The 23,475-nt window shown below is 55.0% G+C and overlaps 3 protein-coding genes across 4 annotated transcripts; all 3 read left to right on the forward strand.

Annotated features, from left to right (window-relative positions):
• The first annotated feature begins 1,119 nt into the window (after nucleotides 1-1,119).
• On the forward strand, nucleotides 1,120-5,854 carry LOC100228193 (myelin protein zero-like protein 2). The gene is made up of 6 exons (XM_002189519.6): nucleotides 1,120-1,224; nucleotides 2,572-2,738; nucleotides 3,451-3,661; nucleotides 3,873-4,017; nucleotides 4,417-4,504; nucleotides 5,013-5,854. Exons 1-5 carry the CDS (start codon nucleotides 1,170-1,172, stop codon nucleotides 4,475-4,477), a joined length of 639 nt encoding a protein of 212 aa, XP_002189555.6. The 5' UTR covers nucleotides 1,120-1,169; the 3' UTR covers nucleotides 4,478-4,504; nucleotides 5,013-5,854.
• A 1,386-nt stretch (nucleotides 5,855-7,240) lies between these two features.
• On the forward strand, nucleotides 7,241-13,884 carry MPZL3 (myelin protein zero like 3). Its single transcript, XM_072918237.1, has 6 exons — nucleotides 7,241-7,348; nucleotides 8,207-8,373; nucleotides 8,765-8,975; nucleotides 9,976-10,141; nucleotides 10,869-10,932; nucleotides 12,893-13,884. The coding sequence occupies exons 1-6, from the start codon at nucleotides 7,270-7,272 to the stop codon at nucleotides 12,917-12,919; spliced, it is 714 nt and encodes a 237-aa protein (XP_072774338.1). The 5' UTR covers nucleotides 7,241-7,269; the 3' UTR covers nucleotides 12,920-13,884.
• A 1,845-nt stretch (nucleotides 13,885-15,729) lies between these two features.
• LOC105758833 (uncharacterized) lies at nucleotides 15,730-21,941 on the forward strand. 2 transcript variants are annotated; one of them, XM_030290819.4, is made up of 8 exons: nucleotides 15,730-16,064; nucleotides 17,499-17,710; nucleotides 18,958-19,115; nucleotides 19,772-19,997; nucleotides 20,089-20,200; nucleotides 20,908-20,968; nucleotides 21,179-21,274; nucleotides 21,450-21,941. In XM_030290819.4, exons 2-8 carry the CDS (start codon nucleotides 17,668-17,670, stop codon nucleotides 21,609-21,611), a joined length of 858 nt encoding a protein of 285 aa, XP_030146679.3. In that variant the 5' UTR covers nucleotides 15,730-16,064; nucleotides 17,499-17,667; the 3' UTR covers nucleotides 21,612-21,941. The 2 variants fall into 2 exon arrangements, with proteins under 2 accessions (XP_030146679.3, XP_030146682.3); XM_030290822.4 differs by having other exon boundaries at nucleotides 17,662-17,710.
• The last annotated feature ends 1,534 nt before the right edge of the window (nucleotides 21,942-23,475 follow it).

The following is a 23,475-nucleotide window of genomic DNA, read 5'->3' on the forward strand; positions in this document are numbered from 1 at the left end:
AGTCTGCAGGCAAAGGGGCTGTTCCCAGCCCTGTGCAGAAACAGGATTAGGAAGTGGCAGCAAATTGGCTGCTAAACCGTAAACACAACCTGAACAAAGCCCCAGAAGGAGGCGATATGCTGGAATTGTAATTGAGTGGAAATCTGGGGAGAGGAAGTGATGGAGGGCTAACGCGGGACCAAACTGCTGCGACTTTTTCCTTATTTAGTCCTTTTGTTGTGTTTTGTTAAGGTTTAATAAACCCTTTAATATTTCTGAAGTGAGCAGTTGTCTCTCACACACCCCAGTGATTCATGGCCCTCGAATGAATGCAAACATCCTCATTTTGCCAACACGCAGGCTCGGATTGCTTTCACACTCTCACCACGTGCTGACTGCAGAATATTTTGTGTCCCACAGAATTTCTCACTTATTGGAATATGACCAGACCCATTTCCCACCTGATTTTTTCCCAGAACTTTCCAAGCACAAGGCTCCCAATCCTTGCCTACAACCAAGGGTTCAAATCACTTTAGGGTAGGTGTCTGTGTTTGGTGGTTCAAATCACTTTAGGGTAGGTGTCTGTGTTTGGTGGTTCACTTTAGGGTAGGTGTCTGTGGTGGTCCAAATCACTTTAGGGTAGGTGTCTGTGTTTGGTGGGACGTTTCCATCCTCTGGGTGAGGGCCCGCAGTGTGGCCACGGATTGTCAGTTTTGGGCCGCTCTTTTTAGGATCGTTTGCAGGTTTTTTTTTGCCGAACAAGCGGCCCTCATTCCTTCGAGCCACCTATGAGCACCTCCAGGCAAATGTTCTTTTACCTCCCACAAGAGGGGAGTGGTTTGGGGTGGCGGCTGGGAGGAGGAATGATTGCAACACCTATGAGCAGGGGAATATGGGAGGGAGAAGAAATTAATCTTACCTTGGGAATCGCTCTGTGTTAGAGCAGGAGTGAGCGGGGCTGGGCACACCTTGGCACGGAGCGGAGCTGGGCGCACCTTGGCACGGGGAGCGCTCACCTTCCCTCGCAGGCCGAGCTGGGGGCGAGGAATCCGCCCCGTTGTGCTGGGAAGGCTTTGAGAAACTCATCTTTTACCCGCTCACGGAGAAGCAGAAGCGGCTTTGCCTTTGCAGCCCCGGATTTGCCTTTGCAGCCCCGGATTTGCCGCTGCAGCCCCGGATTTGTCCCCCCGATGCGCGGTCGCGCCTGGCTGGGCGCTGCGCTCGTCCTCGGGGCGCAGCTCCGCGGTAAGGAACCTGTCCCTGTCCCTGTCCCTGTCCCTGTCCCTGTCCCTGTCCCTGTCCCTGTCCCTGTCCCTGTCCCGGGCCGGGCCTCGCTTCCCTCTTCCCATCCCTTCAATTATCCCAGGGCAGAGCCCTCCTTCCCCCCGTCCTTGTGCGGTTCTTGCTGCGCGGGGTTCGCTGGAAGTGCCACCGAGCGTTGAGTTTCTCCCCAGACAGGTTTGGGCGTATTCGAGAGGAAGAACACCGATTTCCTCCACTGATCTCAGCTCCGCTTTCAAGGTCTTTTTCTCCCCTGCCGGGAATCTGAACTTTACTCTCAGCCTTTTTTCTTTTTTTTTTTTTCCTACCTTTGTTCCTAAACAATCAGGGATTGTCCAGGAGCTCCTGCTTCAGACCTTTTACACAGCAAAGCTTTCAGACTGGCACGAAACTAATTTGAATTTTCAGTGGTTTATATAAAAACACCTGGATTTTAATAACAACACATCTACATTTCCCAAATGTGGAATGTAATCGGCCTCGAAAAAAAGTATTTTATTTCTCGCGTAATTCTTTTCAAAGGGCTTTAAAGTTTGGCACCGAATCCATGTATGAGCAATGTGATCTCTGCCAATGAAGTTTTTCACATGTGAATACTTTCAATGCCTTTTCCCTTTGAGATAAGGAATTATTTGGAAGGAAGTATTTAGCCATAAATTACTTCCAAATACATCTTTGTTGTGAAGTTTTATTTTACAACCCTAGATAAGCTTTTGTTTGTTTGTTTGTTTGAATCACACTGGGTTATCTTCATAATGTGACAGGGTATTGATATTTTCTATTTCCTTCACTGAGAAAACCATTAATTTTTCTTATTTTTCACCCTCCTCCTCTCTTTTCTTTGGTCTATTCTCGCTGGTTGTCCCTGTTCATGGGGAGCATTGAGTGAGCAGTGGTCACTTATTTTTAAAGCAGCAGCCATGGTGGTTGTGGGGATGTTTCTTGGAAGAACAAATCCATCTTTACCTTGAGGATTTCCTCTAGACCTGACTGAATTTACTGCAGTTGCCCAGCTGGGCTACAAAACCTCTAGAACTGACTCTGGGTACATGAATAAGAGCAGTTTCACCGTGCTGAGTAGCAAGTGTAAAAAGGGAATCTCTAGCATGGGAAATGCAATTATTGGGTGGGATTCAGTGCGGTTTGAAAGGGTTTTTCTGACTCAATCTGCAGGATCACCCCCCTGGCATGCCTGGGATGCTCAGGCCATCCCTTGCCAGCACAGATAAGGCTCCCAGGGATCTAAAGGCGACAAGGAGCAGTGATGAGCTGGTTCGGGATGGTTATTTTGCCCCTGTGTTTGCCCCGCAGCGCTGTGGCTGGCGGCAGCAGTGGAGGTTCACACTGCCAAGGAGGTGGTGGCCGTGAACGGGACCAACCAGCGGCTGAAATGCACCTTCTCCAGCAGCAGCCCGGTCAGCCAGCAGCTCTCCGTGAGCTGGAACTTCCAGCCCGAGGACCTGAGCGCTCACGAGCCGGTGGGTGAGATCTCCGTGCTCCGTTCCGGGGCTCCCCTCACCCCAACACCCAGCAGCGAGTGGGTCTGTTGGAAATGCAGGCGAACCCAATGGGCAGAAATGAGGATCTCTGACTCAATTCAGAAGGATTAATGATTTCTTTATTATAACTATGCTAAAATACATTAATATACTATATAAAAGTAGGATGCTAAAACTCCATACTACTTTCTCTGACTCTAACACAACTCATGACCCTCTCTGAGTCCAGCCCCAGGTGGGTTGGATTGGCCACCAGCTCAAACAATCCTCACCAGAATCCAACCAAGCATTACTCCAGGGAAACAATTCTCCACACACATTCCACATGGGAAAACAAGGAGCAGAAATAGGAATTGTTTTCTCTTTCATTTCTCTCTGTGCACCTCTACGAAAAATCCTGAGAGGGAGAGAAATGTGCTTGGCACAGGAGTACAGACACACCCCAAACCCACAGTCACATCTGGGCCTTCGTCACTTGGAGTGATTAATCCGAGCCCTGTTTATAGACCCTGCCTAACAAACACTCCCGTGTTTAGTTTTGGGTGGTCAGGGTTAAAATGTTTGTGGCTTTACAAAGCTGGGTCTGCTGACACCACGGCCAAGCCCTGCCTTAGGTGACATCCTGCACCTGACAGGAATCTCCCAGGTCCCTTCCATCCCAGGCCATTTGATGTTTTTGTGACTTTTGTAGGTATTTTACTACCTGAAGGAGCCCTACGAGCCCCCCGCGGGAAGGTTTAAAGACCGAGTGACCTGGGATGGGAACATCGAGCGGAACGATGTTTCCATCATCATCTGGAACCTGAAGCCCAGCGACAACGGGACCTTCACCTGCCAGGTGACAAACTGGCCAGATGTCTATGGCACCATCGGGGAGGTGCGACTCCGGGTTGTGCAGAAAGGTGAGAGGCCAAGAAACCCCCCCGAGGCTGTGTGGATTTAAGCAGAGTGGCCTTCTTCCACATCTGGGAAAATTGTGGGAGAAAAGGGCTGGTGAGCAGAAAGCACGAGGGAAAAGGGGTGCTTGAGGAAAGGTTTTATTCACAAACACAGAATCCCAGCCCTGCTCCTCCTGTGTGTCCCTCTGCTTCATTCCTGTCTCTCCCCATGCAGTGAGCTTCTCAGAAATCCATTTCCTGGCCGTGGCCATCGGCTCTGCCTCCGTGCTGATGATCATCGTGGTGACAGCCATGATCATCTGCCGGCAGCGCCGCAGGAAGGCGCGGGACAGGAGGCTGGAGGCGGCAAACACTGAGAGGTGAGGGTACGCACGGCACGGGCAGAGGCTGCTGGGGCAGCTGGGCGAGTTCATCCCCACGGCCTTTCCGAATTCTTGCCTTGGACCCTGCACGGAGCACCCACAGTGCAAGCTGCCAACCCAATTAGTGATAATTGGCTGCGTGCAGGAGAGCAGAGCCCCAGCATGGACAAGATCTGCAGTCCCCATCTGCCTCTTGCCCTTCTCGGTGGCTCTTCTCTCAGAAGGATGCAGCTGGTGTGGTGGTGGTGGGCAGATGACCACCCTGTCCCCCAAGCTGTGGTCACCACACGTGTGACACACTCACATTGTCACCTTGGGTGTGCTGTGTGTGGCTCAGCACATCCTGACACTGATTTGGGCTTCTTTTCTCTTCTTTTCCTCCCATTTTTACAACAGTAAAGAAAAGGAGAGCCTGAAGGTGGGGGAAGAAAAGGAATCCATTCCATTGGAAGATTAAGGGTCTTTGCTGGTGTGCACAATGCAGGTACCCATCCAAACCTTCTCTAACTAATGGCTCAGTGTTCCTGTGGACTCTCCAAGACATTCCCTCGGGTATTTCCCTGCTATTCACAGTCAGAACTGAGGCCACAGTCACACTTTGCTGTTGAGGATCCTTCAGAGACAGCTGAACAATCCCTGAACAATCACAGCCTCTAAAACGTGCAAGAGATTTCTCCACCCTGGTGTTGAGGAGCATTTGTAGGAAAGCCATTGTTGCTGCTTTCCATGGCATTCCTGCTTTGTATATGAAGAGGAATGAATTACTTCCCTTTTGTCAGTTTGGAATCTGCTTTTTGATTACTTTAACCTTTACTGCTTTAAAATTGCAACAGGAAGTCTGGCACTGTTCCCACATTCACGGTCTTTGCTTAGACATGTCAGCACAAATTTCACCCACAGTTCCTGAGGTCAGCAGTTGCCTCTATTATTTTGGTTTTTGACAATAACCCTGAGTCATGGATGTTTGTTTTTCTTACAATCTTTCTTCTCAGGAGCTTCCAAAGCAGCTGCTGAGAGCTTGTAATTTGGGGTGTTAGAACAAAGCTGGATTACAGACGCCCCACGCTGCCACTGTGGAACCTCTGCTCAACCTGAAAGTCTTGCATGGAAAGAGGGTGACTTTGCATGAGCTGTGAATTCCCCTCAGCGAAGCAGAGCAGGAGGATCTTGCCCCGTGAACAAAGAACTTTCCTTCATCCTCTCACCTGGGAGCAGGGCTTCTCTGGAAGATGAAGTGCCAGGACTGACTGAACGGGAGGCTGGGAGGTGTTTGAGCGGATGAACTCTTGCACTTTGGAAACCACAGCGTTTTTTGGTTTCGTTTGCCCTGGTTTTGTTCCCTGAGACTCCTCCTGGCATCCTGGGAAGGAAGGCTGAGCAGTGAGGTCTCAGCTGGCACAACAAACATCCTTGGAATCCCTTTTCTGTTCGATGGACAGTGTTAGAGCTGGGCAGGTGTGCTGTTTGTTATTAGGGTTGGCATTCACCAGCCAGGCTGGTTTGCACATCCATCTCTGGCAGCTTCAGGAGAATTTGGGGGTTGAGGAGAGTTTTCTGCCTGGGTTCAGCAGCTCCCCCCCTGTTTCCATTCCCACTCTCACTATCCCAGTGCTCCCCTCTGTTCCCCAAAACTGGAACTCATGGAGTTCTAACAGTGTCTCACCAGCCCCAAACCAATCCTGTTACAGTATTTACCCAGCCCCAAATCACAGCATTGCCCTGTTTGTTTTTAGAGTGTCTTTATGGCTTTATAACCTGTGAAGTGCCAGCGTTCCCTGGCTGTCTGTTTTCATTTTCAATTTCTTATGTTGTAAATAAAGTCACCTTACTGAGAGCTGTGCTGGTGTGGAGGGGGGCCGTGACCTGGGGGCCCCGACACCTCAGATGAGCAGATTTGCACTGTTTGTCCCCAAAATCAGATTTGTTACCCTGTGTGCGACAAACCAATAATTAAATACTTCAGGGAGATGTTGATTATCGAGGAGCCCAAGCCTGGGTGCTTGGTGGTGTCCCACAGATCCAGCACACCCCACTGGACTTTTACCACCATAATTTATGCACAGAATTCAGAGTTAGTAACTCTCCAAGTACAACCCCTCTCTTACAATGGGTTATTCATTCCCAATAGTCATTCCCAACTTCTACCCCTGCTCAGGGGCAGGCTCTTCACCTGCCTGGGGTCTTTTTGACCTGTAGGTGTGATTTTTGGTATTATAACCAAGCTTGTTCAGCTCTAGTTCAACTCTGGTGTTTTGCCCAGTTAGCAATGTACAGAGACACACATCAATACTTAATTTATTATATCCCTAAAACTTGTCAGTTCCAGGTGTCCTTGGCTAAGGCATGCAGTTGCTGTCTCTTCCCCTGATTAGGTCTCCTTTATTTTGCTGATTGAGCTTGAAAATCTACAAAGATCTCACAGCAAGGAGCATCTTGACTTAAGAATATAATCCTGACACATTCCTCATTTTGTGGCACCCAGAAAAACCCAAAGTGCAGCGAGCAGGCTGGCGGTGAGCTCGGGGATTTGGGGACAGGCGTGGTTGCAGCACCGGACCTTTCGCTCACCCTGGACCCAGCAGGGCCGCCCAGATGTGCCCAGCTGTTCCCAGGTGTACCCAGGTGTACCTAGACCTACCCAGGTATTCCCAGGTGTGCCCAGGTATTCCCAGGTGTGCCCATCCAGGTGTGCCCAGCTGTTCCCAGCTGTACCCAGCTGATTCCACCCAGGTCTACCCAGACCTACCCAAGTGTTCCCAGGTATGCCCAGGTATTCCCGCCCAGGTGTACCCAGCTGTTCCCACCCAGGTGTGCCCAGCTGTTCCCAGGTGTACCCAGCTCATTCCACCCAGGTCTACCCAGACCTACCCAAGTGTTCCCAGGTATGCCCAGGTATTCCCGCCCAGGTGTAGCCAGGCGTTCCCACCCAGGTGTACCCAGACCTACTCAGATATTCCCAGGAGTTCCCAAGTGTTTCCCAGGTGTGCCCAGCTATTCCCAGACTTTCCCAGGTGTGTCCAGCTGTTCCCAGAGCTTCCCAGGTGTTCCCACCCAGGTGTACCCAGACCTACTCAGATATTCCCAGGAGTTCTCAAGTGTTTCCCAGGTGTGCCCAGCTGTGCCCAGCTGTTCCCAGCCGTCCCCACCCAGGTGTACCCAGACCTACCCAGGCGCCGCGGCCATTTCGGGGCTGCCCCGCCCTCACCTGCGCCAGGTGAGCGCCATGTTCCGGGGCTGAGCCCGGCCGGGATGCGGCGCCCAGGGGCGGCGAGGGCCGGCGGCCGCCTCCTCCTCCTCCTCCTCCCGCGGGGGGCTCTGCTGCTGCTCGGTACCGGGGGCTGCGGGGCCCGGGATGGGATGGACGGGACGGGAGCGGCGGTGCCCGCGGGGTCCCGCCCGGGAACGGGGCCGGGAGCGCTCGGGATGCGGCTCCGGCGGCCGTGGGTGGTGCCGGGGCAGGGGGAGGCGCAGGAGGGGTGGTCCCGGTGCTCTGGGGGATGCGGGAAGCTCGGGAAGGGTGGTCCCGGTGCTCTGGGGATGCGGGAAGCTCGGGAAGGGTGGTCCCGGAGCTCTGGGGAAGGTGGGAAGCTCAGAAAAGGTGGTCCCGGTGCTCTGGAGAGGGTGGGAAGCTCGGGAAGGGTGGTCCCGGTGCTCTGGGGGATGCGGGAAGCTCGGGAAGAGCCGTCCCGGAGCTCTGGGAGGCTCAAGCGAAGCCCTGCCCGGAGCGGTGGATGGTCCCGGGGCGGAGGGAGGCTCGGAACGGCCGGAGCTGAACGGGGCAGAAGCAGCTGCGCCCACTGGAAACAAGAACTGAAAGAATTTGGTGCTCTGGGGAGAGTTCTGACCCGGTGCCTGTGAAATTCAGGCACCATGACCAGAAACCGGAGCAGAATTGCTTTAAGTACCTACAGCGGGTGGTTCGTAACCCAGCTGATCCTTTCTCTCCTCACCTAAACATCCCTGGTGCTGCTGCCCCGGTAGCTCATTTGGAGCCCTTTCCAGTCCCACAGAACAGTTCAGGGAAGTTTTCTGCTTTCCTGCAAATTCAGTGCTGGGGAGGGAGTCACTGCTGTGCTTCAGTCTTTGAATTCTGCCTGACCCGCGCACGTGTCGGGATTTTTGGGACAATTCTGCACCTCGCAGGTAGCAAGAAGTGAATCCCTGCCTTTTGTGCCCGTTCCATCAGGTGTCTGCAATGCTCTTTCCCTGGAAATTAAAGCCAGTGCTAAAGTCCGAGCTTTTGTGGGTGAGCAAGTGCTGCTGAAATGCTCCTTCAAGTCCAGCTCCCCCATCACCGAGAGCCTGCTGGTGGACTGGACCTACCGGCCCCTCGCTGGGGGCCAGATGGAGACAGTAGGTGGAATAGCACCAGGCCTCTGGGCGTGTTGAAAATCTGAATTTTCTGTTTGCTTTGCCTCACTTTGTGGTTTGGGGCTCTCACTGTTGTCATCTTCCCCTTGTAAAATTCCTTTGGTGTTCTCTAGGGGGAAAAAATGTTCTAAATACAAAACAGCATGATAATGATAAAGTAGATAAATCTGGGGGGTTGCCACAAGTGCTTCACTGTGCACAGAATGACTGTAAAGATTCAGTTGGTGGCTTAATTTCTCTTATATATGAAATATTATTCCTGACTTTTTAACATGTCATTATTCCTTTATTTTTGCAATGCAAAAGAACAGTTCACTCTGCTCTCTTGGACGAGTGCTTTATTACCACAATCCTTGCCTTTCCCTCCTTGCAGGTTTTTCATTATCAGTCCATCCCACACCCCACAACAGTGGGGACGTTCAAGGACAGGATATCCTGGCTTGGGAACGTCGCTAATGGTGATGCTTCCATCGCTATCCAAAGCCCCAGGCTCAGTGACAACGGGACGTTCATCTGCAGCGTGAAGAACCCTCCAGATGTTTACCACAACATTCCCCAGACCGTGCTGGTGGTCACAGAGCGGGGTAAGGCTCCCTGCCCTCAGTTTGGCCTCACCCCGGGACAGAGTTGCTTTGTGGGATGTTGGAATTCCCGGCATCACATGGGAAAGGCTCCCTGGACTTCCACGCTGGAGTTTCAGCAGGGTTTGCCTCAGCCCCGCTCTCTGAGCTCCGTCCTTTGAGAACTGCTGAACTGATTTGGGGCAGGAAGGGACGGGGGCAGCTGTGGTGACAGCAAAAATCAGAAGTGTCCCTTTGTTCAGAAGTTTCATTGTGGCAGAACAAGTTAAACATGGAGGAAACGCTGGCCTAAAAACAATCTCCACATCACAGGCGCTGATTGTCAGAACCAATTTCCTCATCTGCCCTGCGTGCCAGCCCTGCCCCAAATTCCCAGCTCAGCCCTGCTGGTGGAACTGTGCCGTGCCCTCCTCTGCAGCTTCCTCCACCTCAGCCTGGGCTGGGTGTGGGGACAGGAGCCCCAAAGGTTTGGGGACAGGAGCCCCACAGATTTGGGGACCACAGGTTTGGGGACAGGAGCCCCACAGATTTTGGGACTGCAGGTTTGGTAGAAGGAGCACCACAGATTTGGGGACAGGACCCCCATAGATTTTGGGACAGGACCCCCATAGATTTTGGGACAGGACCCCCACAGGTCTGGGGACAGGAGCCCCACAGACTTGGGGACCACAGGTCTGGGGACAGGAGCCCTGCAGATGTGGGGACCACAGATTTGGGGACAGGAGCCCCACAGGTCTGGGGACCACAGGTCTGGGGACAGGAGCCCTGCAGATGTGGGGACCACAGATTTGGGGACAGGAGCCCCACAGGTCTGGGGACCACAGGTCTGGGGACAGGAGCCCTGCAGATGTGAGGACCACAGATTTGGGGACAGGAGCCCTGCAGATGTGGGGACAGGCTGTTCCCAGTCTGCCAGCCCCGTGTCTCACGTGGAAGGGCCACCAAGCTGTGCCCTGGTGTTTGTCCCAGGGGCTCAGCCGAGCCGTGCCTCGCTGTGTTTCAGGCCTGGCCTTCCAGCTGAGCTCAGCAGCTCTGCTGTCCATCCTGGTGTTCCTCCCTTCTGCCCTTGTGGTCATTCTGCTGCTGGTGAGGATGAGGAGGAAATTCCAGGTGCTGAAGGAGAAAGGCAAATGTGGCTACAAGAAATCCTCCATCGAGGTGTCTGATGAGTAAGTGCTGGCTGCAGGCTGGAGCCTGTATTTCCACTTTGGGGTGTTGGCTCAGGCACAGGGAGGATTTCCCCGCTGTCCTTCAGCATGAAGAGGGTGCAGTGCAGCCACTGGTATCTGCTGCTGTCCCAGCAGGCAGAAAGCTTTGGGAAATCCCGAGCTGGAGCACAGACCAAGGGCTGCACATCCCTTTTCTCTGTCATTCGCGTGAGGAGTGCCATGGAACTGAGGCGGTTTGGGGGCAGACATCTTTCACTTCTGTAATGAGGTTTATTTGAGCTTCAGTCAGCAGGATGTTTTGCATGTATGACCTTTGGGTACTGCATTTTTGGGTCCCCACAACAGCAAAATAAACCAAGTAATGCTACCTGTGGTGGCCTGAGCAGGGATGACAGGTGCTGAAGGAGCCTTGGAGACTGAACTCCCTTCTGCTCAGCTCCTTGTAGAATGATTTTTTTTACTGCAGTCTTTTAATGATTTAATTGATGGTGTAAGATTTGCCAGCCAAAAAGCAACTTTCCTTTCAATCTTTGTGCACTGAAAGGCCACCTTCAAACTGAGGCATCTGGCAGCTTTCAGTCCTTTTGGCTTTGCTGTGCAGACCTAAAGGTTTTCCTCAGGATGAAAGACCTTCAGTTCCCTGTGGCACAGTCAGAATTCACAGTCCAGAGGAGGCAGAGGAGTGTCTGGGGGGAAAGTCCAAGCTGATGCTGTGCTTTTCCTGCAGGCCAGAGCACTCAGACACAGCTGGCTGCGGGGGCAAGCTCAAGCAGTGCTGCCTGAACTGCGTGGTAAGTGAAAGCTGGTGTTTTCACAGCGGTTTTGCCAACTTGGGTGCTCAAAGGAGGTGCTGAGAGTGGCAGGTAGGGTGTCCCCACACCTCTGGGTGTCCCAAAGGCTGCAGGGAGCGAGAGCTGCTGGCTGTACTGCTGGGGCGGCTGTCATGAAATCCACCAAACTGATTTTTCACTGGGCTTGATTGGAATCAGAGCTGTCGTTTCAAGATGACAAACCAGAGTTGAAGCTCCAGCTGCTGTGGGGTTTTTCTGGGGGCTCTGCACCAGCAGTTTGGGGCTGGCAGTGACCCCTCAGCCCTCTGTGTCTCTGCAGAGGTGCTGGAGATCTTCCTCCTTTTACTTTGTTTTCATTACAGCGGAACATTGCTAAACCCTCGTGGTTTTGTTTGTTTGTTTGTTTGTTTCTGCTTTTTGTTTGTGGTGCTCCCTGAGGTGGTGGTTGCCCTCTAATTTTGCTGCTTCCCCTCCCAGCCCAGCAGCAGCTCCTGTTCAGCAGGTGCTCCAGCTCCCAGTGGTTTGCCACCAGCTGCCCTTGTTTTGTGGGAGTCCTGTGCTGGAATGGGCAGGCACATTCCAGAGTAATGCCCAGCTCAGAGGGTTTTCATTCCTTCCCTGTCCTATAGAGCACATTCACCTCAGGGGCACCTTTGCCTCTCCTGCACAGGGTCAGGACAGGAGTTAAGGAAGGGTTAAATATGTGTTGCTTGATTCACTCTCCTAATGCCAGTGATTTAAAACCTCCTAAATGCCCAAGCCTCCAGACAGGCGTGTGCTGGTGGTTTCTATTAGATACAGGATGAGAACCGGGCAATTACGTAAGTTGTACATAAAATATTTACAGTTCTGCATTAGACACAGCAGATTTTATTTGCAGTTCTGCATTAGGCACAGAGCTGTGGTGCTGAGGGTGGTTTTGGGGAGCAGGGGGAAGCAGGAAACGCCTTGTGCCAAAAGCTGAGCTGCCTTGGCAGGTGGAAGGGCTGTTCCAGGTGATGTTCTGGGAATCAGGGAGGTGCCAGCAGGAGAGATGGGGAAGGATGGAGTCCCAGCTTGGGGGGGAAATGCTGTCAGGACATGGCAGAGCTTAAAAGTTGAAAACTGCCCTCTCATCCTTTGGGAGGAGTCAAATTGTACGATAAAATCCTGCTGCTTTCATGTCCAGTGCTCTGTCAGCTTTGATCCTGTGCTGTCTGATACTGAAATATTTATCTGATCAGGCCCCTGAGAATGTCCCTCTCACTTTAACAATTCTGCATTTCTGAGGTTTCTCTCATGTGCTTTTTCGTGCTTCATAAGTGACCAACCCATTAAAATTGCAAAGCTGATGGGAAATCTCTTTGGACTGAAGTGTCTGAGTGTCAGTGAGGATTGCCGTGCAGAGCTGAGGGGTTTGGGTGAGCTCAGAGCTGCAGAGCTGCGTGTGGGACATCATCAAAGAGCTGCTGTGGTTACAGCTCCGGGGGCTTCTGAAAGTGGGTGCTTGAAAACCAACAATTCGTGCTGCTCAGGGCTGGCTCTGCAGGGCTGTGCTGTGCTGGCTGCCTCATCTTCAGCTGCTGCTCCTCTCAAAACACATTTCACGTGTAGGTTATGGCATGGTGGTTGTGTCTGGGACAAGTCAAACTTCTAGTGCTTGTACTTATATTTATTATATATACTTGTACTTGTTTGAAATGATATATTTGCACTTATATTTGCACTTATATTTGCACTTATATTTGCACTGTCATCTTAAAATGACAGCTTTGATTCCAATCAAGTCCTATATTTGCACTCATATATTTGCATTCACTCATATATTTGCACTCATATCAGTGTTTTTTTGCAACTCCTCTGGCCTGTTCAAGCCCAGCAGCATTTTTGGGAAGCATTTAGACTCTTGCCAGGCTCTTGCTCGTGGCTTGGTTAATTTCTTCACACAAAATCTCAGTTTCTCTCCATGTTCCCTGTTTAGGACACGGATGAGGAAGATCCCTACTGACTGAAGCTGTGGAAAAAGGCTGAAATTACAGCACTGAAAACCACGGATGGATCCTTCCCGAGGCTGCTGGATAACCAGTGCAGGTTGAAGGACATGCTCTGCTCTCCGTGGATTGGAAGAATAATGCTGATGGGATAACTCACTTCTATTTAAGCACAAAACAATGATTTTCTAAAAATCTTTCCAATTTATTGGGGAAAAGAAAATCTCTTGCCCTCAGATCTGCAGGGCCTACAGAAGCCTCGGGCCTACAGAAGCCTCAGGCCTACAGTGCCAATGTGCCTCGGTTTTCCCTCAAATTGTTTTGGTTCATTGTTTTTTTTTTGTGACATCCCTCTTTTGCTGAGCCCTGGAAATCCAACTTTTTGAAGTAAAAGCTGCTCCAGCTCTCTGGGCACTGACAAGGTTTATTCTCAGGTTTTCTGGAGCATACTGACTCACACCAGTTTGATGAAGTGATATCTGGCATCCTCTGTGGTGGAGTGAAGAGAACCTACTGCTTTTGAAGTATTTTTTTATTCAGCTGCATCACTGGGTAACGCTCCTTCTACTTGTAGAAGTGAAGCACAATTCACAGAAAACAATTTTTTTTTTCTTTTTTTGAAATCAGAAATGCAAATGGGGACTCTGTTTCTGGGGACACACAACCCCATCTACCTCAGCCATGGACTCAAGCTCTGCCCAAAGGAATGTTCTGTTTGCAGTAGTTGTTTTCTTCCTCCCTTCTTCTAGGACCTGTTTTAGGGAAATGGTTCATTGTGCAGCATTACTTCCCCTCGATGAAGGGCATTTCCTCTTTCACCAGCTTTACCCAACAAGGAATGGCAGAGAGCAGTGGAATTCATTCACTCAACCCCTAAAAAGCTGCTGTCCTTCTGTATCCATCAACTTGTCTCCTTTTACAGATGTGCTCCAGGTTTACTGCTGATTTTGCCATGCAATTACCAATAAATTGCATTATTCCATTCTGGGCTGTGAGTCTCTTTATTTGGCTAAATACAGCTGAACTCATAAAACTGCCAGGCTGAGGTGTAAAAATTGTCATTTGACGATGAGTAAAGGTTTTTAGGGAGCAGATTTAACCCAAAAGAGGACAAGCACCAGGCCCCCTTCAGCATCTCTGCTGGCTGCAGCTTTCAGGTGTGGTGAACTCTCACTGAGAAGTAGGTCAGCTGTAGATCTGTGCCTCCAGATAAACACATTTTTCTCCTGTCTACTATAAAGCAACATTTCAAGTATTTGTGCTCCCTGGTGACACAACATCTCTGTCAGGCAAAACTTCCCTGGGAAAGGCCAGTGCTGGGATGCACAGCCCGGGGAAGTGGCTTTGCTGTCCCCTCCCAGCACTCCCCACTTCCCCTGGGGAACCAAAGGCTCTTTTTTGCTGCAAAATGCTGCATTTCAGCTCTGCCTCCTGTTGTGTGCCAAGCACATTTCTCTCCCTGTCAGGATTTTTCATAGAGGTGCACAGAGAGAAATTAAAGGAAAACAATTTCTGTTTCTGCTCCTTGATTTTTCCCATGTGGAATGTGTTTGGAGAATTGTTTACCTGGGGTGATGCTTGGTTGGATTCTGGTGAGGATTGTTTGAGCCTGGTGGCCAATCCAACCTGCCTGGGGCTGGACTCTCAGAGAGGGTCACCAGTTGTGTTAGAGTCAGAGAAAGTAGTATGGAGTTTTACTATCCTCCTTTTATATAGTATATTAATGTATTTTAGCATAGCTATAATAAAGAAATCATTAATCCTTCTGAATTGAGTCAGACATCCTCATTTCTTCCCATTGGGTTCACCTGCATTTACAATACTCCTGGGCAAATATTCCTGGTGCAAAGCTGAGCTGCCACCTTGGAGCTGCGATTGGTGCTGAGCTTTCTCTTCCCCTGCCACCCAGATGGGAATTTCTTGGTGTGGTGATGCACACAAGTAGAGATATTATAAAAGAAAGGCCTTAGAAAATCAGGCCTTTCTGCTGAATTACCAGCTGGCCTGATACTCCTTCTCAGTGAAGGCAGCTTGTAAATTATCATCAGTTAACATAATCTATTCTAGTGAGGAAAACAGGCTGAGTGTTTAATAACAAGATATTTGTCCTATGAGAATCAGTGAAACATGTAAACAATCTAAGAATGGAGAGATTAGATGGAAAGGTAAAATGCCATTTGCTAAGCAATGAATCGAGTAGCAAGGAAACTACTGAGCACGAGGTCTGTGAAAAGTGAGTTATGTGAATAAAGAAGGGGCTTTTCTGCATGGAAAAAACGGAGTGCTGTCTGCTTTATTGCAACGGTGTGCATCGAAGCCACTGATACTGGAATGGAGAGAGGGGATACTGGAATGGGGAACATTGGGATACTGGAATGGGGAATATTGGAATACAGGAATGGAGAGTGGGGATAATGGAATGGGGGACACTGGGATACTGGAATGGGGAATATTGGGATAGTGGAATGGAGAACAGTGGGATGCAGGAATGGAGAGAGGGGATACTGGATTGGGGAATATTGGGATACAGGAATGGAGAGGGGGGATACTGGAATGGGGGACACTGGGATACTGGAATGGGGAACAGGAGCTCCTCTGGCACATCAAGGAAAGAGGAAGGGTGAAAACGCACTTTCAAAGTGGCCGGGGGGTTGCAGCAGAGGAAAATCAGTGTGTGGTGTGTGTCAGGCAGCTGCCCACACTGTGCCAGGCAGGTTCAGGGCCCTGGCAGCCCCAGGAGGAAGGCACAGCCACGTCACCCAGTGCTGTTTCCTCACTGGGACAGGACCAGGGTGCAGCAGTGACAGTTCTCTGAGCAGCTCTGGTCCCCAGAACAAAGCAGGAGGGAGCCCAGGGTGTGGGTCAGGGACCTCTGTGTCCTGGACTGGTCATCGTGAGCGGTCAGGCCAGTCCCTGATGCTGGCCTGAGCCCCAGCTCCCCGTACCAGGCACCTCCCTGGGCTGCCCCATCACCCCTCTGGGGCAGAGGCTCTGAGCTGGTTTCCCCTCTCTGTTGCACATCCTGATTTTTTGTTCTGCTTTCTCTTGTCTGTGAAAGTGACCGTCAGACCCAACCTGGAGATACGCAACCTCGAGGTTATTTAGCAACTGCCAGTTGCTGAAGGACGTGCAAGGCTAGCTGGCTGTTCCAGGCCACTCTAGGTGAGTCATTTTTGCTGGATACTTATTTCTGGATAGTTTTTAAATTTGTTTTTCTGAGAAGAGAGGGGAGCAGAGGTGCTGGTGGCTCGGATGCTGTGTGCCAAAGCAGGGGAAGGTGAAGGCCGTGTGGTGTCTGTGCCCCTTTCCCCCGGTCTCTGTTTGGATGTGCCAGCCCTGGCACACGCTGAATGAACAGCCTGGCGAGTGGGTGCTGGCTCCAGCTGTGCCTCCCAGCACCTCCTCCCTGCTGCGTGTCCCAGGGGGAGACCCTGCAAAAACGTGTTCCCAGGCAGGACCAGAAACCCTTCTCGAAACCAGGGCGATAAACCCAGCAAGGACCTGCTGGCAAATAAGGCCCAGGAGCTTTTGGAGGTTGTGGGTACAGAAATCTCAGCTTCCTGCAGTCAGACAGGGCTGGGTTTTGAGCTGGCTGCAGTTCTGGCTGCTGCAGGGGGGTGGTCCTGGGAGGGTGCAGCTCTGCAGGTTTTGGCAGTGTCTCTGGGAAAGGGGGTGCCATGCCTGCTGCCCCGAGCCGTGCCTGCTGCCCTGGGGCTGAGCAGGAGCTGTTTGTAGGTCGCTGTGCAGCAAAGTGTGTCACAGCAGAGCACAGCAAACCATGCAAAAACCCAGCCCCAGAGGGGTCCTGTGTTTGGAGAGGCAGATGGGAGAGGATTCCAGAAGGTTTGCTGCCACTTCTCAGGATTTTTTGTTTGTGGAAAGGGCGGGGTGATGAGGGTTCAAAGCTGTAGTGATTTTCTCAGCCTAGAACTGATCCAAGGGTCCCCAGCAGGTGATTCTGGGTCTGGAATCCCTGTCTGAGGCTGGCCTGGAGAGCATCTCATTTGCACAGTGGAGCAAAATGAGAGAAGCCACCAAAATGTCAGGGATGATTCAGCTCTTGTCTTTCTATTTCATTTCTGCAGTATTGGAAAATACCTGCTGGCAATGGCAGCCTCAATTCCAGCTTCACGTGAGGCCTCTCCAGGCAGAGGAGCTCTCTCAGTAGCTACTTACCCCGAAATGAAGGTTCACAGCTGGAATTGCACACAGGGACAGGCAGCAGGGTGCTGACCCTGCCTTCCTCTGGACACTGGCTGGCACATTCCTGCTGGGGACAGCCAGTCCTTCCCCGGGCTGCAGGATAAAGCCACGGTGTGCAGAGAGGAGATGTCAGCTTTATTCTGAGAGAGGTGGAGCAGGTGGAGCTGAATCCGGGGATCAGATGTGGCGCTGCTCCAGCAGCACCCAGGGGCAGGGATCTGGATCTGCAGTGGGGGCTCTGTTCTAGCACCAGACTTCTCTGATGAAGAGTCAGCACCCGTGAACATCTCAGCTTAGATGTCAGAAGCTCGACCCCCAAACCACCGGAAAGAAACTTGGGGGAAAATATGAAGGGGCTGAGCCCTCTCCCTTACGCAGACTCTTCCTTTCCAGGCTCAGCAGTCTCACAGACCTGTCTCTGCCCTCTGTGCTGCACTGACTTCCAGCCTCCCAACCTCAGAGGCTGCACACCAGAGCCTTCCTCTGACCTTGAGCTGGCTGCCAGTCCTGCCTCAGGGGACACTGGAGCGTGTGTCACCTGTGCTGTTCTTTTCAGAGGGAGATGAAGGTGCTGCTGAGCCTGACCCTGGTGCTGACATGGCTGGGTAAGCTCTAAGTTTTATTCCCCTCTGCCTTTGCTCTAAGACCCCTCAGTGTGTCTCCTCCTGTGGTGAGAGAGAACCCCATGGAGCTGCTCCTGTCCTGGGTGCCAGTCCCTCCTCTGGCCCTGCTGCATCTCCCCCTCCTGCAGCCCTCCCCATAACCAGGCTGCCAGCTGCACTGCCATCCCTGGATGTGTCCTGTACTGAGGCTCCAAGGCTTTGAAAGAAGCAGAACTGCTTCACCGAGTCTAAATACAGGGAGAGGTTTCCAAGGTATTGATTTTGGCTCTGCTCGAGGCAGGCAGCTCCCTTGGTCTTCTCCGCTGGCAAATATTTGTCATTTTCAGCTCCTCAGCTGGTCAAGACCGACAGAACTTGTTTGGGAAGCTGCAGCACTTTGCATCCATTATTTACAGGGCTTCAGACAAACACTTGGTTCTTGGCCAGGGCCCAGCCCTGGGTGCTGTGGACAGGCTGAGCGCGGTGGCTCAGCCACGAGGATGAGCCTGCCTGTCTGAGCAGCTCCCGGAGCTGAATCAGCTCAGCCAGCCCTCAGCAAACAGCCCCAGAGCCTCAGCCTCCCCTTGCAGGGCCGCTGCAGGCTGAGGCAGGTGGGGTTGAGGAGCTCCCGTGACATTTTCTGTCCCACTCATTTCAGAGAAGACCTTCAATCCCCTTCCTGCCGCACGCTCTGCAGCCCAGCCAGCCGCAGCTGCCTCCTGCGGGTTCTCAGCGCTGTGCTCTTTGATCTTCCCCTGGTTTGCTTTTTCCCCACTGTCCAGCTTCTCTAGAAACCCCAAGCTGTGGTTACGTGGGCAGACAAGCACCAGCCCAGGTCTGGAGCCTGTGAGCAAAGGGGAAGGAAGCCAAATGGGCAGCGAGGGAGGAACTGAAATTGGTGTGAAGCGCTGGGATTGCCCCTGGCCTGGCAGAGATGAGCAGCGCAGGTTCTCCCGGGCACTGACTCACAGCCCAGCCCTGCAGAGCTGCAGCCTCTGGCTCCGAGGCGTGGAGGGCAGGGGTTGTGCTTCCCTTGGCCGGATCCCACGGCAGAGCCCTCGCCGTGCGGGGAGGATGTGCTGCCCCACATCCCGGCCACGCCACGAGCAGGGGCCAGGCACGGGCTCGGCCTCGGCGCTGCTCAGGGCCACCAGCCCCAGGCTTCCCCGGCGAGGAGATGGTGATGGGGACAGGCAGGCTGCCGCTGGCTGTCCTCCCTGGGCTGATCCTGCTGTCCTTGTCCCCGGCAGGGCGGTGCCGAGGGGCTGCCGGGGTGTTCACGGAGCCCCAGGTCCGAGCTAGGGCTGGGGGCTCCGTGCTGCTGCCCTGCCTCTTCCTAGACCCCGACAGCAAGGGATGGACCCTGCACAAGGTGGACTGGCTGCTCAAGGCAGGAGCTGGCACGCAGGTGGGTCGGGACAGGGCTGGCAGGAGGGGGGCACGGGGCTGGTGGCAGGGGAGGGAGGGCGTGGGGAGGCTCTGTGGGAGCCTGGGGAGGATGGAAGCCCATCCATGTCGCCAGGCCATGGGGAGAGGAAGTTTCCATGAGAGGAAGAAGAGTCCCCGAGAGGGGGCAGGACCCGCAGCACCAGGGGAACTCCGCTCTGGGCGCTGCATCCCGGGATTTTCCAGGGCTCAGGGAGAAGGTGTGAACTGAGAGCTCCCGAGGAGGGACGGGCACCTGACACCCTGTAATTTCTATGGTTTCCCCCCCTCCACGCAGCCCCCTCTAGGATCCGACCAGCTCAGAGATATGGGGCTGTGAGGGGAGGAATACCAGGAGAGGGAAAAGTATTCAAAAGAGGCTCTTACCCAGGGTGTTGGAACAGCTCTCTTTATTCTGTGGTGTCCATGGAGAGCGGGGCAAAAGAGAAAGAGCAGGAAGTCTCAGGGGTCTATATAGGTTTTGGACAGGGTGGGCTCTCCTGGCTCCCTGCCAACCCCGTTGGGGCAGGGAGGAGGATCCAGGGGTTATCATGATCAGAGCCACAGAGGCCCGGGGAAAGGGGGGACAAAAGGGTGTCCAGGAGCTCACCGTAACAGCACCCCTCACCTGCCTGGCAGGAGGAGATGGTGTTTTTTTACTACAGCAGCCACGGCGTCCCCGCGGGCCGCTTCAAGAACCGGGTGCAGTGGCGGGGGAACGTGTCGCGCTGGGACGGCTCCATCCTGCTGCAGGACCTGCGCCTCAACGACAGCGGCACCTACGAGTGCGAGCTGCGGCTGCTGGAGACCGGCAGCGTCTTCAAGAGCCGCACGGTGCTGCTCGTCAGCCCCGCGGCACCCAAAGGTGCGCGATGCTCCCCGCCCGCCGCCCCCGGGGCTGCCCCACGGCTCGGGGGGTCCCCGCGGTGCCACCCGTGTCTCGGTGTCCCCCGCAGGTACCGAGGATGCTGCACCCCTGAGGGACTCCGGCTTCTGGCCGGCCGCGGTGGGATGTGGCTGCGTGGCCGTGGTGGTGGCGTTCCTGGCCGGGCTGTGCGTGAGGAAGAGGTACCAAAACGCTGCTCTGGGTTTAGGGGATGGGGGAGCACCTCCCTGCAGCCCCCCCGCGCTGCTCTCCCTGGCCAGGCTTGGCCCTGCTGCTCGCAGGTGTGAGGGTTCGGCGCCCCAGGTGTGGGGTGCCACCCTCCTGCTGCCATCTAGTGCCACCGTGCCCCTGCGTGTCCCCTCGGCTCCCAAACCTCCTGGTCCCCTTGGCTCCTGAACTTCCTGGGCTGTGCCACCTAGTGCCACCGTGCCCCTGCTCGTCCCCTGGGCTCCCGAACCTCCTGGGTTGTGCCATTTAGTGCCACCATGCCCCTGCATATCACCTCAGCTCCCAAACCTCCTGGTCCCCTCAGCTCCCAAACCTCCTGGGCTGTGCCACCTAGTGCCACCGTGTCCTTGCATGTCCCCTCGGCTCCCAAACCTCCTGGTCCCCTTGGCTCCCGAACCTCCTGGGCTGTGCCATCTAGTGCCACCGTGCCCCTGCTCATCCCCTGGGCTCCCGAACCTCCTGGGCTGTGCCACCTAGTGCCACCGTGCCCCTGCGTGTCCCCTTGGCTCCCAAACCTCCTGGGCTGTGCCAGCAGCACGGATAGCCTGGCCCAGGCTGTGCAAAGGGATGTCGGTGTCCCGGGAGAAGGAGGGAGGGAGGGACGGGAGGAGCGGGTGATGCTCTCCCGGAGGTGACACTGCTGCTGCTGCCTCCCCTCAAGGTTTGCAGCCCTCACAGCCCTGGAGAGGACGGGGAAGAGCAGCAGCAAGAGCAAAGCAGAGGTGAGAGCTGAGGCTGGAGGGGTCACTGGGGATGGTGTGTGGGTTCAGGGCTGCGGAGGCCGGGGGGATCCCGCACTGCCCAGGCACCAGGGGCCGATTGCTGGCCAGCTCCAGCCGTGGCTCTCGCAGCTTGCCCTGGGACTGGGCTCGGGCAGCCCCTGTGTGTTTGGGGGCTGCTCAGTCCCAAACAGCCTGATCTGCCCCCCGCAGGAAGCAATTTACTCCTCAGTCCCTGGAGATGAGGTAGCCAAGGCGGAGCAGGAAGCAAAGAAGAAGAGGAGAGCTGAGGACACCTACATAACCATGGTGAGGAGCTGCAGAGCCCTGCTGGGGCCCCCACATCACTGCCCCCCTCGCCAGGGCCACGGCATGCAGGGCCTCCCTCCCTGTGCCAGACCCCAGCATCCCGTGCCCCCTGCCCCCTCCAAACACACCCTGGTACCCCTGGTGAGGCTCACACCTTGTCCCTTGCTCCCTGCAGCGCCCGTCCCACTGCCGGGACAACGGCGTCTACGTGGAGCTGGCCAAGAGGTCCATCCCGTCGGAATGGATGGCAGAGGGGACACGGGGGCACGGACAGAGCCAGGAGCCCCCCAGCAGGCCAGAGGAGGCACTTCCCCAGCCTCCAGAGCAGCAGAAATAGCGGTGCTGTGGGATGGCAGCCCCTCGCCCAGGTGTGTCCGACACCTGCGTCCCTGTGAGCACTGAGAACTGCTGACACGTCGCTGTGTGCCCCGTGCCAGGGCACTGCTGGGGCACAGCCCACCCCAGCTCTCTGCAGGGCACCAGGGGATGCCTGTCCCTCTGGCTCTTGCCCCCTGGACTCGAGAGAGTGGGCACAGCCTCACGCTCCAGCTTTGGTCCTGGCCCAGGATGAGGATCTCCGAGGGGGGAGACGCAGCGGGAGCCGTCACAGTATTTTTCTGTAGATAATAAATCTCAGGGAGTCTTCCCTGATGCTGTCTTCGTTTTACCTCCAGCCTAAGCATGTGACGCCCAAGTGTGCCAAACTCTGCCTTGCCCAGGGCCTGGGAGCCCCTGAACCCGTGTGCAGCCTGGCACGGGGCACCCACCAGCCCCGCTGGCTCCAGGCGGGAGCAAAGCCAAAGGGGGCAAAAAAAGGGGGGTGGAAGGGTCTCTTGGCAGCAGGATGGGCACCGAGGAGAGCAGGACAGAGCCCGCGGGTGCCCACGTGTGTCCCCTGGCCATGGGGTGCTGGGCAGCGCTGGGAGCCCGGCCACCCCTCCCGGGCCCCGGGGCAGCGGCGGGGCGGGCGCTGGCGCTGCTCCCGCTGTGTCTCCGGCTGCCGGGCGCTATCTCTGGTGCCGGGCGCTATCTATAGATGTTTGACACCTCCAGGTGCGGAGGGAGCCGGGACCCTCCACCTCCCAGCGCTGCCGGCACACTGCAGCGCCGCGCTGCGCTCCTTGGTTCTCGTTGACACCCGGCTCTCTTTTCGCTCAGGCAGCCGCGGGACGGGGTTTAGGAGGAACCAGCCCCCGGAGCTGGATGTGGGGGGCCGGGGAATCGCACAGGGCCTTTGTAGGGTCGTGGCAGGCGTAGCAGCAGAGCAGAGCGGCCTTTGCCTGCCCAGGACCTGTGGCAAAGTGCTGTGCGTGCAGTGTTTGCTGAGCAGAGCAGCTGGGACACTGCCGTGCCTTCTCTCCCGGTGTCCTGCTTCTCCTCCTGGCTGTGGGCAGGCAACAGAGCCCCTCGGCATCCCTCCCCCTGCATCCCTCCCCTGCATCCCTCCTGCCTGCCCCGGCTCTGCTGCCCCGGACCCACGGGCTGCCCTGGCTCTGGGGCATCCCTCGCCTCTGTGCCCGGGGATGCTGTCCCAGCAAAGGCCACCACGCCGTGTCCCGGGGCCTGGGCAGCGCTGTCACCGCCTCGCTGGGCTCCAGGAGGTTCCTCCTTGCCTTTCCTGCCCCATCTCTGCAGCTGGAACCCAGGAGCGGAGCCCAGGGCCCAAAGGGCACCAGAGACTTTCTCCAGCCCCGTTAGTGCTGGGCTGGGAGAGGGGAACCGGGACAAGGAGAGTTCCCCCGGGCCAAGGCGCTGCTGGAGAAGGGGAAGAAGCCCGCAGCACTTTGGCAGCCCTGGGAAGTGATGGAGCTGTCCCGGAGCGGGCAGGTGACCAGGAGCACCTTTACCTGGTCCAGCCCACCTGGGGCATCCCGGCTGGGCTGCTCGGGCCCTGTGCTGCTGCCAGCCTGCAGCAGCCCCTCTGCTCCCTGCCCGGCTCCAGGAGGGCACTGCCAACCCTCCTGGGCCCCGCTGGGCTCTCCAGAACAGGAGCTGCTGCCGCGGATGGTGTGAGCGGGGCTGGCTGCCACCCTGCAGTGGGGCACAGGGGACACCCCTGCATGTCCCCACTGCAGCCGGGGGGTCAGGAACCCTCCGTGTGCCACGGAGCGGGGAGCTGGCACTGCCAGGAGCTGTTGCCTGCAGTTCAGGGGAAAATTTTTCCGCCCTCCCACTCCGGCGGCTGCAATCCACCAACCACA

This window comes from Taeniopygia guttata, chromosome 24, assembly GCF_048771995.1.
Source record: "Taeniopygia guttata chromosome 24, bTaeGut7.mat, whole genome shotgun sequence".
NCBI lineage: Eukaryota > Metazoa > Chordata > Aves > Passeriformes > Estrildidae > Taeniopygia > Taeniopygia guttata.